At 39.0% G+C, this 15174-nt stretch overlaps 2 protein-coding genes across 13 annotated transcripts in view; both read right to left on the reverse strand.

Annotated features, from left to right (window-relative positions):
- Window positions 1–10519, reverse strand: part of anks1b (ankyrin repeat and sterile alpha motif domain containing 1B) — a 176866-nt gene extending 166347 nt beyond the window's left edge. For all 9 annotated transcript variants that reach the window (XM_056237370.1, XM_056237366.1, XM_056237368.1 and 6 more), the window contains exon 1: window positions 10057–10519. In XM_056237370.1, coding sequence (XP_056093345.1) covers window positions 10057–10187 — 131 coding nt within the window. In that variant the 5' untranslated portion in view covers window positions 10188–10519. The remainder of the gene's footprint in view (window positions 1–10056) is intronic.
- A 4126-nt stretch (window positions 10520–14645) lies between these two features.
- The window catches only part of bltp3b (bridge-like lipid transfer protein family member 3B), a 32649-nt gene continuing 32120 nt past the window's right edge, over window positions 14646–15174 (reverse strand). For all 4 annotated transcript variants that reach the window (XM_056237239.1, XM_056237237.1, XM_056237238.1 and 1 more), the window contains one exon: window positions 14646–15026. In XM_056237239.1, coding sequence (XP_056093214.1) covers window positions 14886–15026 — 141 coding nt within the window. In that variant the 3' untranslated portion in view covers window positions 14646–14885. The remainder of the gene's footprint in view (window positions 15027–15174) is intronic.

Below are 15174 nucleotides of genomic sequence, written 5' to 3' on the forward strand. Positions count from 1 at the left end.
TGTTGCTCAGCGGTCTGTTTCTGTGCCTGATAAGACGGGGGATAATGGTTCTGAATGTTTATTTTGATAAACCGCAGGGACATGCCGAATCCGTGACTGCCCCTGACCAGCCGAGACAGAAAACAGATGCTAACTGCTTTCTTCATAGTATTAGCAAGTAGGGAAGTGTCGTGGTGGTTGACTCGTAAGGTAACCTAGATTTAGGGGAAGTGTCTTAATTAGTGGATTGTGCTTTAGCTGGATGGCCAGTTTGTAAAGTAAAACACTCAGAAAAATTGCTTTTTAAACCCATCCCCCCTCACATTTTGTAACATCATGCCACAAGTGTTGCGTTTTTAAGACCAAGTTAAAACAGAATATCTGTCTATGCTAATCAAGTTTAGTGGTGTGTGTCTTTCACGTCCTTCCTTACGTTTATTATATGTTTAATGATGCATTTATTTTGAGAGAAAAAAATCATCAAAACAATGTATATTTATTATATATCTCTGAGAATATCTCTCTGTGAAGTGAGTATGACTGTGACGGAAACTATAGCTGCGTTTTAAATCCTAGTTAGCCTCGCTGCCTACATAGGGAGCTTCCTTGTAACTGATTTAAAGTGCTCTCAGGGGGCCTCAGCAAACTTAACATTCAATGAATAAATTACTATTAAAACAATCAAACTCTAATCTAGATTGAAATGTTAAAAACACATCAAATATGTAAACTTATATAATATTATAATATAGGAAAAATAATAAATAATAAGATAAAAAAACATAAAATATTGTTTCCCTCAATTTCTATTTTATTGAATTCATGAAACTTCTGAAATCACAATGAATCATGGTTAATTAATTTAATACAATACTCACACTTTCTGTGGATAAAAAAATGCAAAAAAGAGATCCTTGTCATAATTATAGCAGAAATAAATAGCTTATATCGTAGAGCCTAATTGTGTTGGACATCGGGTTAAAGTTTAAGAATCACTGCTCTATAACAGATAGCACCTACATGCGCCACAGAAATAAATTTAAAGAGAGTTTATATGTGTGACGATGCAGCAAGGAAGAAGCGGAGAGAGAATCCAAATGCAAGCACTTTAATAAAAGAAACAGGTAATCCAATGGAACTCAGGACAGGGACAAGAACAGCAAACAACTTCAACGACCGACAAAATACAACTGAAACACAGAGGTATAAATACACAAGCAGACAGGCTAAACAAGATAACAAGGGGGCGTGGTTAATCCGAGACACCTGGGAAGACTAATCAACATAACGGGGAACAGCTGAACATGGGACAAGACACATGACAAACAGGGAACCACATGACAGACAAGAACAAGGAACAAGACACAAAACCCACACCGTGACAATATGTGTTCAATTAACTTTTATAGTATTTTTCTTATATTTTTTTTTAGCATTGAATGAAATTTATAATCAAAAATCTTCTCACCTCTTCCACCTTGTTGAAATGCACGCTGGGATTGTCTTTTATAGAAGAGTACATGCAATGCTGCCTTAGAATAAATTACACTATCTTAGATGCCAACATTATTAAAGTCCCCATGAAATCGAAATTTTTGATTTTTGGCTTTTAGAATGAATATGTTAGCCTTACTGTTATCTACACTCACCTAAAGGATTATTAGGAACACCATACTAATACTGTGTTTGACCCCCTTTCGCCTTCAGAACTGCCTTAATTCTACGTGGCATTGATTCAACAAGGTGCTGAAAGCATTCTTTAGAAATGTTGGCCCATATTGATAGGATAGCATCTTGCAGTTGATGGAGATTTGTGGGATGCACATCCAGGGCACGAAGCTCCCGTTCCACCACAACCCAAAGATGCTCTATTGGGTTGAGATCTGGTGACTGTGGGGGCCATTTTATTACAGTGAATTCATTGTCATGTTCAAGAAACGAATTTGAAATGATTCGAGCTTTGTGACATGGTGCATTATCCTGCTGGAAGTAGCCATCAGAGGATGGGTACATGGTGGCCATAAAGGGATGGACATGGTCAGAAACAATGCTCAGGTAGGCCGTGGCATTTAAACAATGCCCAATTGGCACTAAGGGGCCTAAAGTGTGCCAAGAAAACATCCCCCACACCATTACACCACCACCACCAGCCTGCACAGTGGTAACAAGGCATGATGGATCCATGTTCTCATTCTGTTTACGCCAAATTCTGACTCTACCATCTGAATGTCTCAACAGAAATCGAGACTCATCAGACCAGGCAACATTTTTCCTGTCTTCAACTGTCCAATTTTGGTGAGCTCTTGCGAATTGTAGCCTCTTTTTCCTATTTATAGTGGAGATGAGTGATACCCGGTGGGGTCTTCTGCTGTTGTAGCCCATCCGCCTCAAGGTTGTGGCTTCACAAATGCTTTGCTGCATACCTCGGTTGTAACGAGTGGTTATTTCAGTCAAAGTTGCTCTTCTATCAGCTTGAATCAGTCGGCCCATTCTCCTCTGACCTCTAGCATCAACAAGGCTTAAAAAAAAATTTAGTTTGGTTCCGGTTTCCGACCGACCCTGTCAATTTATGTGCGACCCAAATTTATTTTATGAGCTTGGGGAACAAATAATAAAAATTAAATAAATACACAAATAAAAAACTGAGGCGAACTATAATTTACGTTTTTGTACAGCACGCAAAGCAAGATGCCTGTTGTCCTCCAGCAAAACAAACGAGGTAGCTACATGGTCGTTCACACATCGTTCGTCAAACTGAACTATAATACATATACAAGTATTATTTTATTTTTTTTGTCATTAAGGACACTTTTATTCATATACGCACACATATGCATGCATTCATAGGCACGCACACACCACATGATGAGTTACAGAGTAACCTCCATCCGCCTCCCAAGTTTCATTAAAAATCATCCCAAATCCCAATACCCTCTTCTGCTGTCTACCACTTCTTTCGCCATGTATTTGTTCGTTTCTTTTATTATTTTATGCAATCCAAAACACTCTAACCTGCCGCGCTTCGTATCTCCAGAGCCCGTCTAACTTGTCCGCGACAAATGGATTTTTGAAGGACAAGTAAAAGAGAATTTTACTTGCCCGAACGGACAAGTAGCCTGATTAGAACATCAATAACAAACAAAAAAATAACTAGGGAATCACTAAACCGAGAGAATGATTCTGATTTTATTACATTTATTGTAGGTTGCGATCGATTGTGGATAATAAATGTATTAGCCTGCTGACGGTGAGGTTGCGCTGTTGACGCTCGCGCAGCCTCTCGAGGAGAAATCTACACACATGAGCGCAGCACACACACACACACAGGTTAACAACATACTGCCTATAAAAAATCTAAATGTGGAGTTTCTATATTTTAACATATGTGTTAAGCAGCCTCAATTATTTTTCCTGAACACCATCACGATTGAAAATGTGACATTGATTTCCTACAACAGTTCAATAAACAGTTAAAATTAAGTCACTTACATTTTAGATGAAATATTGGCTGTTTTTGTTCTGTTTCTGCAGCGAAAATAGTTCCAAACAAAAATCACAGCAGAACCACGGCGCATCTCACAGGAACACTCATCCTGTTTTCATTACTGAATGATTCAGCATTTTGACCGAATCGGTTGAGTCAAAGATTCAATGACCCATTCATTTCATCTGTCTCATTCTTGAATGAATCAACCGTTTAAACGAATCGTTTGAATTAATGAATCAATGACTCACTCATTAATACGGCCGCCTGCCGCCACCTATTGGCAGTTTAGTGTTTATAAGTAGCCTATACTTCTTTCCGATGTTTCTTATTTGTACATTTAAATCAATTTCATAACACTATTTTATGCAATTGTAATTTTTCAGTGTAAATTATTTAATTTGATCAGCCCTACCTAGGGTAACAGTATGCTTGATCTTACATTTTAAATTATTAAATTTTATCAATAAATTCAATTATTTAGAATAAGACGACACTATAGGGCATTTAATAAGATTGGGGGAGGGGATGCCCTTCAAAGGTGCAGATATTACAATATGCCAATTTAAATATCAAAGCTGATTGAACACTGATGAGAACATTGCTTCAGAATAAATAAATTTTAAAAATTTTAAAAAATCCGGACAAGCAACTTTTTTACTCTGACAAGTGAATGACAGATTTACTTGTTTGGAGGGCAAGCATATGAAAAGGCTTAAGGTCGAGCCCTGAATAATTTCCTACCTATCCCTTGCTGCTGCCACTAAAAAAAAAAAAAAAATTCCCTACCGACCCATGACCTTAACTGACAACAAACCAGAACCAAACTTTTTTTTTTTTTATGCCCAAGGCATTTTCGCCCACAGGACTGCCGCATACTGGATGTTTTTCGCTTTTCACACCATTCTTTGTAAACCCTAGAAATGATTGTGCGTGAAAATCCCAGTAACTGAGCAGATTGTGAAATACTCAGACCGGCCCGTCTGGCACCAACAACCACGCCACGCTCAAAATTGCTTAAATCACCTTTCTTTCCCATTCTGACATTCAGTTTGGAGTTCAGGAGATTGTCTTGACCAGGACCACACCCCTAAATGCATTGAAGCAACTGCCATGTGATTGGTTGATTAGATAATTGCACTAATGAGAAATTGAACAGGTGTTCCTAATAATCCTTTAGGTGAGTGTATATGCTTGGTGTGCAAACAATGACAACATTTGCATTTAGAAGATATAAGCGTTCAAATCTTCAGTCTCTCACTTCTGCCAATATGGATCAATGATTTTGATGACATCTCTCTGCACTTCAGCTTCTCATCAGATTTTTGGTCCAATCAAAAGCTCTTTAGAAGAACGAACTGCCGCAGCACGCATACAATCTGCTATGGTCCAGAGACACGACAGCACAGAGCGCATCATATGCGCGAGTCGGCGCAGTCCACAAAATGTATCAGACCCATTTGAATTTTGCACAGAATGCTATATTTTAAAGCGTTATGAAGGAGATTATGAGGAAACTGTGGCTTTAACAAGATCAACGGCTCTGGCCGAGCTGTGATATAAACTAAACGCAATTGGCTAGGAGAGGAGCTGTTCGATATGTCCAGCCCTGTCTTCCTGTTTCAGTGAAAATTACGTCAACACATTGAATGATGCTTCGCATTTCAAGGCACTTCAGTGGGCCTTTAAGTTAAGCTAAAGCTACCTTTTGGAACAACCTTCACACCAGGAGTGTGTCTGCAAAGCATGATCGACATGCTCAATGACCCCTCAAATTAGACAACAAGGCAATCAGCAAAGTGACTGGTAGCCAAGTGGATCTTGTTTCCCATAACCAACATCATCACAATATCCATCATGCTGAATCAATGCCAGTAAGTGATGCTTTATAAATCCATGCTTTTAAGACAGAAAATGGGGAAAAAATGTAAATATATCCAACTACTGCCTCACAAGGCCGATTCCTGCAGAAACAAATAATTTCTATGCGTTTTATTTAATCATTATCATATTAAGCAATGAGCGTATGAATGTAGTATATTTTGAAATCATGTGTTTCTAAGTGCAGTGCTGCCTAATGCAGCATTCACACACTGTGTCATTATTGATGGGCTAATCCATTAGCACTATGAGGGCACAAAACATTGATCATACAGCAGTGAGTCCCGTCCCCCTTGCAACAGAGTATGTGTGTGTCAGAGGTCAGAGGTCAAAGCCACAAGCCTGTGTCATTGGAACATGCTTTATTTGTATGCCTATTATCAACAGAAATGAGCAGCTTGGGGCGTTTCCAAGATGACCGCTGTGAAAACTGAGTTGCCTTAAAGGGACATTGACAGCATGGATAGAATATCTGAATGACCTACTACTACAGCGCACAACAGAGAACACTGCACAGAATCCTGTATTTCACAATGCAATGCTCATTATCAACAATGCATAATGAAATAAAAGTGATCACAGCAGGGTTTTTGACATCTGCCAAAAGATAATGTGTTAGGGAATGCACTGATATTAAAATTCTGATTGATAACAATAAACTTCAAATTAATTTCATATTCAATTTTAGTAATTTAATATTTGTCATATTAATTTGTTAAATTTCAAGATATTAAAATTGATAACTATTTTGTCTAAATAAAAAATACTGATAAATAAAAATAAAAGACTAAAAAATAAAGCCAGTCACTTTAAATGCTGCAAATGAATTGAGACATCACAATATTATTATGTACTTTATAAAAATGTATATTCATTTTGAGATTGTCTAAAATTTATATTAAACAGCAATATTAAAGATGAACTTTAAATGAGCGTTAGTTGATGGCAAATGTAATCTAAATGTAAAAAAGCATATACAATTAAATATCCAATCATTAATTTATTCTGATCAATAAAAATACTCTAATATCAGCAAACAACAGACATGGTACTGATATGTGCATCCCTAAAAATAACTTTTATTTTTTTTAAATATTAAAAATATTTTGGAAATTTAAATTTAAATTTTTAGCTGCAGTCCGTAGGTTTTCCTCTTTGTCGCCATCTCTGTTCAAAATCTGCAATTGCAGTTATTCGCCAAATTATCAACTTTACGTGGGTTGTGCCTCGGCACAGCGCGGATGAATCCAATGTTTTGAGGAGAGTGTGCAGCTGTCAATCACCGCCGGTGTGGATACTGTCATTCGCAATCACAGATTCTACTTTTTGGAAGTATGTCCAACATAAGAATTTTCACCCTAAAATGTAATCTGAACAAGAAACATCCACTTTTGTTCTTCTGACCAACTATAAGGGAAAATAGCATTGCAGTAAATTGCGCTGATTAAATCTGACGATCGCTTATCATATCACGTCAAACTGTGCAAATTATACTTTGTTCTCAAATTGTTAATGTTCAACATCAGCATTGCGTGACTACATTTAATGCCCTTCAGATATTTATCCTTGTTTTCACATGGGCCAGGGTTGCAGTCTCTTTTTTTCTGTAGCCACTCCGAAGTACGAACAAAGTCTTTTGCATTTTACAACGGGTGAGTCTCCAGTTGTCACTGGTGATTGTCGTTTGAACCTTTCTGGATTCGCCATCAAATTGATAAGTTTAATTATATCGAGTGCTGTGAGAAAAGGCTATAAATCTCCACCTCCAGCATCCTCACACGCAATATAGCCTACTAGCCGAGACTCCTTCTTTATGTGTAATGACGCAAAGACGTGCTCGAATTTCCCGTGGAAATCCACCAGTACCACTGGAATTAAAAATATTATTACAATCTTACCGTTTTGAATCGAGCTAAGGCAGTATTGAACACTGGCTGGTTATGTACTTGCTCAAAAATTTGTTTTGGATCATTTTTAACCCACAAAAGTTACAGACTGCAGCTTAATTGAATAACAATTATATATATAATTTTTTTTATTCACATATTCACTTTAATAAGGTCATGTGAATTTCTATCATTTAAAAAAAATCTATCCCATTCTGAATATAATCACATCTCTCAACTTCTTCAAGTGACCTTTGACCTGTCATGAGCCGTCCTCATTTTCAGATAAGGCCAGCATGTGAATCCTCCCCGGGCGATGCTCCATCACTAACTGTGACACTGCAGAGCTCTCAGAGAGATAGCGGCACAACTTCCAGCGCTGTGGACAGATGGACAGAGCCAGACCCGAAGCCCTGTACCACACTGTCCCATTCCTCCAGCCAATAGTCCTGACCCAATAAGAGAAAAACACAAACACACTTCCCACCATCCAACCACATGAACCACAAGGATCCACCACAAAACAACAGAATATGCCTCCTGCGCCCTAAATCAGAGGAGCAGCGAGATTATGTGAGCCGTTTCGCTGGAAAAAATGCCGATTAGCAGGGAGAGGGATCTTTTGTCCCGGCAGCACATGCGCGGCATTGATTGTACTCGCTGTTTTAACCAGCGGGGTGGCTGATGTCTAAGCCGGGTGGCACACTTCTCTGCTCGATCGGCCTCTCTCGCTCACACAGACGCGAACAGGCATGTCGTTCCCAGGTGCCCTTCCCCCCATCTCTGCCTGGCTATTCCCCAAGCATACGTTTCCTTCTCTCTGCTCCACACTTGTCATTTTACACACTGATGTGAAGATAGATGTGAAGATAACATGTTCCCGGGATCATAGAGAACCATAAACACATACATGAAGAGCTGATAAAACACATCACAGAAGGATGCAACACACACACAAGCCGGGCAACACATGCTATACTGGAGAAATCACTCATTACTAACAACACAGAGTGTTAAAGTTTGTTCTGATTCTGAAGGAAAGAAATTAAGGATTTGTGTCCTTTTATGAGGCTTCATTAAACCTCCATTAACCGACTAGTTATAAATAGCAGCATTCAACAAATACCACACAAAAAAAGCTAATGAGATTGTCCAATAAAAATAAATAAACAAATAATACATTTTATAAATAAGTAAGAAAATAAATTCTGGGCTGATTTAAGTTATTTTATTTTTAGCCTCCAGAAACAATCCACTCCTTTGTTCTCAAAGATATTTTTTATAATGAAAACCCTGATCATGTATCTCTTGAAAATGTTACCCACGTCATTATTTTGTATTCTAAATGTTTCACTCATAAACAAAAACGGTTTAAATCTTCATTGTGTTGGAAGTCATCCCTCAGACTTATACACAATAATAATAAAAAAGATTGTAAATGCTTTATGAGTTTATTTAAAGATGTGATTAATTTAAAAACATATGTGTTTATTCTACTTTGTTTATTTGTTGTTATTTGAGATATGAATTTCCCTGTTATGTATTGCAACAAAAATATAAATAATAATTTAAAAAAAGATTTTTGTCCATATAATGAAAGACAATGGGGTCCAAAATTGGTCACTGGACTAATCATTGCATGGGCATTTTTTAAAATGTCTTCATTTGTGTTCCAACAAAGAAAGAAAGTCAGGTTTGGAATGACATGAGGGCGAGTAAACAGAATGTACATTTTTGGAAGAACTACCCCTTGGCTTTAAATATCTATTTAGTCTCAAAAGTTTATCCTAAAATGTCTTAGGAGACATAAGAGCAGGGCTGTCGTTCTAATTTTCATGGGGCCTGGGACAACATTTTTATGGGTGGGCTTCACCACTCCTCAACTAGGCCCAATGCAAGGACTGTAGTGGGCCCCCCTCATCATGTTCCCGTGCCGTTCGCCCCTCTGGTACAGAGCTATGAAATGAATGTGGACAGTATAGCCCAGATCATTTTGGGAAGTATTTATTGAGAAATGCTTGGGTTAAAGGGACAGTTCAAGAAAAATGGAACATGTTGCCATCATTTACTCACCCTCGTATCATTCCAAACCTGCATGACTTTCTTGGAACATAAAAGAAGACATTTTGAAGAATGTTGGTAACCAGTAAAAAAAAAAAAAACAGTTTTGGTTATACTTCCATCTATAATATTATCTTTTTATGTTCCACAGAAGAAAGTCATACCGGTTTGGAACGACATGAGGGAGTAGCATAATGACAGAATTCTCATTTTTGAGTGATCTATCCCCTTTAATACCATAATCTCAGCTTTTTGATTGCAGACTTTGCTGTCTTAGCAAATCCAAGCACAGTTGGAGGCGATCTCTTCTGAAACTCCAGAAGAGACACGTGATATTTTCTCAGAATTAAAGTCTCAAGTGTTCATTAAGATGACAAACAACAGCACTCTTTGTACTTGACATTAATGGGCACAGTTTATAGAAAAGTTGTGGATTTATAAACTGCTTTAATTTGAATCAGACAAATATGTGAATGACATATCAAAATTTGAGATATGCAGCTCAAAAGAACACTGAGTTACAGAGGTTGAAACAAAATGTGTCTCAACAGACAACAGTCTCTCCCATATATCCCGACACACAGTGTATGAGGGGAGCAGTGGGTCGGGGATGCCTAGAGTGGGTGTGTGTGATGTATTGCATTGCTCAAGCAACTGCAATCGCTCTGTCTGTATTGATAAACAGCACGGAACCGGTGGGCTCGCGGAAAACCCTTTTATCCGACGACACACAGAAATAAACTTGTCCGCTACATGTTTTCATACCTGAGTAACCCGGGCAGAGGTATGGAGCCGGAGCCCGAGCCCAGCAATCCTTTCTTCCCACTCAACAGCTTCTCCACCAGCCCCACATTCCCGGTCCGCGCCGCCTCCAGCAGCTCCTGTTCCTTCCCCATCCCGGACACAAGTTTAATCCACGAGAACAAAAACAATCCGGACTGAACGGCGAGGTTTCCTATTAGTATTTCTGCAGCATGTTACCGACAAACAGACGCTCCGCCGTGCGCTGCTGTATGAATAAAGCCGCTAGTCCATACCGGAGCTCAATGATGGAATGATGCACCGGATATTTACTGTAACGCGGTCCCGGTGCAGCTGAGCTGAACGGGAGGATTCGGTCCTCCAGACGGGCTGGTTGCCTGGTGACGAGGGTTAAATCACACTCACCAGCAGCAGTTCTGTCCGTGCGCTCTCGGTCACCATACACACGCTGTTCTCTCTCTCTCTCTCTCTCTCTCTCTCTCTCTCTCTCTCTCTCTCTCTCTCTCTCTCTCTCTCTCTCTCTCTCTCTCTCTCTCTCTCTCTCTCTCTCTCTCTCTCTCTGCGTGTGTGTGTGTGTGTGTGTGTGTGTGTACGCGCCGTTGTACCGACAGCAGGGCGGCCCAGCATCAGTGTTTTTCTCTCTTTCGGTTCCTATATGGCAGTCTTTCGTTACGAGAGGAGAGAGCTGCTCTGGCTGGGCGTGTAGTCAATGAAACAATGTTACTGTAACCTTGTTTTGAGTTCATTGGTACACGAGAAGATATCATATCATATTTAAGGAACGTTTACACACTGTACTGTGGTGGAGAGATGGTAATACTATTAATGGTATGATACAGCAAGGTAACTATCATGGATGTTTTTCTTTTCTTGCAAGGATATTCTGTAACCTTCTATTTGGACAATCAAGAATCAACTGTATATTCTACACATGAACAAGAATATGGACATGAAATAGAATATGGGATTCATGTAAACATCATCAATTAATAATAATAACAAATTCTATTTGAAATGAGCATTTCTCGTACTCAAAGCGCTACATTTTACAATTGTCATAACCGGATTAAGCCAATATTGCAGCTAGAAACTGAAAACAACAAAACAACAACTAACAGCTGGGATTCCTAGCAAACAGAATATTCCCCCAAATTTTAGTACTTTGTTCTTGGTTATTATTTGGGGAAACAAATAATAATGTTCTAGAATGCTACAATATTGAAATATTGAATGAACACGGATTGCAGGTTTTCTCAGGGTGTTGTTTACTTCACCAACATCTCCAAAGCATTACTTCCTGTGCCGTTCAGCTGTGAAGTCATGAAGAGAGGGAAAAAACAGTGCTAAATACTGGAAGAGGAACACAAGAAATGAAAGAGATGATCTGGTGTGTGTGTGTGTGTGTGTGTGTGTGTGTGTTTGAGAGAGAGAGAGAGAGAGGCAGCTGCAGGCCCACTGGGTGTTGGACAGAATCATTTCGACTTTGCCAAGAAACAGAAACAACCGGATCTTATGAGGCAGTTGTGTGCAAGCGCTCTCCATTACTCACACAAAAACAAGCGGGTGTTCAGTGTCTATTTAGTTTCGAACTCCAGGAATAAACTCCGCCATAGAGCAGCAAACAGAGCAGTATTCATCTGCCTTAATAGGCAATGCATAAAGTGGGAGCACACACACACTTGTAGGCCTGGCTTTGCAATTCATGAGAGTACCACATGAGATTGAGGTTGTATGAAGGTGAAGCCAAACCAAACTGAGATTACACGGACGGAAAGACCTTTTTTTTGGAAACCCAGGGGAAAAGTGACCTTTTAAGTAGCACCTAGAAAAAGTGATTCATCGCCCAAAAAGTCAGAAGTCGATCTAGAAGTCAAACCATTGTGGAAGTAAAAGCATGATACAGTCTAGCTCCCACTTCATCACTTTAGAAATCGTACTAGTTACTGGATACCAGTTAAAATGCTAAATGTAAGGAACACATCACACAAAGCAACATGGTATAAGGTAGCGATGTTACAGAAGTAGCGACAGATCTTTTCCTTCAATACAATCTCATTGACATCCGTTACTATTTTTCATTTTGGTGAATTGGTGGCTAATTCGTATGAATGCGTACGATCTCATGCGTTCGTCTTCGCACATCCCAATGACGGACTGGACATCTTTAGGGGTGGACCTTTATGTTTATATATTTATTTCTAATAATCATACGTTTTTGTACGACTCACATCATACGAATTCGCCACCTTGTAACCACGGGCGTCAGTTTGGTTTGAAATGTGGTGGGGACAGAGACGCATTCGGAAGTGCATTTTCAAAAGTGCTGGGTACAAATTCTGCAGCCTGTTTAACCCGTAAATAAATGCATCGATCCGCAAGTTTTTGTCTGAGTTCTTAAATGGTCTGGTGGTAGATCTTTTGCCAAGCGTGTCAGAGGTGACGGGTTCTAATCCGCCCTCGGTATAGTTTTTTTTTCTCTCAAAACTGAATAATGTTCATCAGTGGTTACAGTCTATATCAAGCAGCCAGGGACACGTTTGTGTGCATTTTATTTTGTAATTTCACCGGAATTAATATATACGAGTCTCTCCGCAACGGCGATAGATTGAAGTGCGCGTCCGAGTGAAGACTGTGCGCGAGCCACAGAGAACACTGTATCCACGACACTGATAGCAGCGGACACGAGCGCTCAGCTTGAGTTAAAAAACAAAACATTTTAGCTAGATCTCTTATTTAAGAGCGAACTAAATGAATGCTCTGCTAGTTAACTGGAGATGTTTTATTTGTATTAGGTACATCCGACCGTGCCTCAATGTTTCCAAGAGTGGTTGGTACAAAATGACTCATGACGAAATCTGGTGGGGACGCGTACCCACCGTCCCCACCGAAATCGACGCCTATGCTTGTAACATAGTTGCATTTTCCATGTGAGACCAAGTTGTTTGTTCAGTATTGTGACGTACATCCGAGTGAAACTGATTAAAAAAATATAGAGAAGCCTGTTGTTTCATTTGAAGTTGAGATCAAGTTATGATATTTTAATAAAAAGAAAACAAATGTATAAAATGATGAGGTAAAATCTTTTTTTTTTTTTTTTACATTTTTCTAATTAGAGTAAGCATGTGATTGAGAGCATGTGGGACAACATCTGATACATATGAAATATTGAACAATTTATTGTCACAAAAAAAGAGCAGACCTGAAACCCATGAATAAAATGTTTTAAGCTTTATTTCAGATGTCTCAGTACTTCAGCAGCTTCTGACAGTAACAAGAAATCATCATTTCTTAAGTTTTCTTGCATGAGCATCATTGTTCATGATTTGTGCTAAAGAGGCGGGACTCCATCGCTAAGAGGCGTGTCTATTACATATTGAGGCGGGGCTAGTGTTATAGGGGTGAGGCCTAGTACTACAGAAGAAAAGTTTTGGTTTCCTACAATCAGGTGTTTGTCATCCAGTTCTCAATGTTCAAGTCCAAACATCTGAAAAATGTTCTCCAGATGGAAGCTTGTGTTGTGAAGAGCATTAAAACATTCATTTAGAGAACAAGAAATCAAGCAGAACCTCTGGAGAAGGTGTGCAGTCACAGGCACTTGTAGAGGCCGCTGTCGAGAGGAAAAACAAGGGCAGGAGAGAGAGCAAAGAACCTTTTTGCATTCATTGTATTCCATAATAACTAGATAGGCTCTTCTCTTTTAAAGCGTACATAAGAAAAGCCAACCGAACACAACCTCTTAGAATTCCCACAAATGCATCAGTTGAGCCGTTTTCCAACATCCAGCTCTGTTTTGTTTTTTCTTTGTGCAGAAATGCTGGTAATCAGATCAACAATGTGACAAAGCAAAGGCTAAACATTCCAAGTTCAGAGTAAATTAAACACCTGTAAATTAATAATTCATCTCCTATTATGACTGTTGCAGTCCAAATGTTCATCTAAAAAGACAAACATGGAATGTCACAGCATTTAGTTACAAATACTGAACTGATATCTGCAAACCTTCATGTAGTAAGACAAATCAAGTTGTGCAATGCAGTGTAGTGTGTTCGCGAACATAAATAATCCCGAAAACATTTTCCCGTTTTTGAGACACTAACATAAGAATGAATTGTAAAAAAAATTGTGCCTACACCAATTCAATCGCATTAACAAAAAAAAAAAAACATTCTTGTATTTCACAATTACTATACATAAACACAAATTTATTAGTTGCTAAATATAGATATTTTTTAGTTCTTTTTAAACAAAAGAGTTCAGAAACAGTGCAAATTAACTTTAAGACATTCCTCCAAAGATATGACATTCAACATCACACACCCTGACAGTGTGTAAGACTGTGCTGGGGTTAAAGGTCAGGGGTGGAATGTGCTCCAACACTGTGTATGATTGGTTAGAGAGAGAGAGAGAGAAAGTGATGAAGAATGTGCATTTATCACCTTTATACACTTTCCCATGATAATCTAAGGGGTCCATCTGCAGACCTCTCCGACACAAAGAAATGAACTGAAAGAAATTATAAAAACAGGAAGAGAGCAACAAAACATCAAGAGAATGTGAAATTTCCATCGGCTGTCCGAAGTGTTTTTTTACTGGACTTTTTCTGTTTCTGAAGCTTTGTGTGCACACTATAGTAAAGAACACTGTTCTTTAAGAGCAGATGCCACTGATTATTAAGTCTGGTTCCCGAGTGAAGTGAGAGCTCACGGCACACATACCATTCTCCAATTGAGAATTTTTTATTTGAAGTTTTCATGGCGCCGGGCCCCTCCAAGCACTCTGCTGCCCCCCTGTGGCGAGTGTCTGTCCTGTATGCACACACACATGCACTGCCACTAGCTGTTGCTGCCCCCGCTGGTGAGTTTGAGACTCTTCATTTGATGCTGGAGAGAGTCTTTCTCCATCTGGGCTTCTGCTAGCGCCATCTTGGCTTTGGACAGCTCCAGTTTCAAGCATTCATTCTCCTCCACGAGCAGCTGTATGGATGGAAAAGATCATTAGCTTGGCACACAAAAGTGTTTATTGTTTATCAGCCTGGATGCTTTGCTTGAAAGATAATTGCTATTGATGTTAAAGGGGTCATCTTTTTATCATTTAATTTTTTTATCTGAGGTTGATTTATAA

The sequence above is a fragment of the Rhinichthys klamathensis genome, unplaced genomic scaffold (assembly GCF_029890125.1).
Source record: "Rhinichthys klamathensis goyatoka isolate OS25496 unplaced genomic scaffold, OSU_Roscu_1.1 h1tg000485l_1, whole genome shotgun sequence".
In the NCBI taxonomy this organism is placed as follows: domain Eukaryota; kingdom Metazoa; phylum Chordata; class Actinopteri; order Cypriniformes; family Leuciscidae; genus Rhinichthys; species Rhinichthys klamathensis.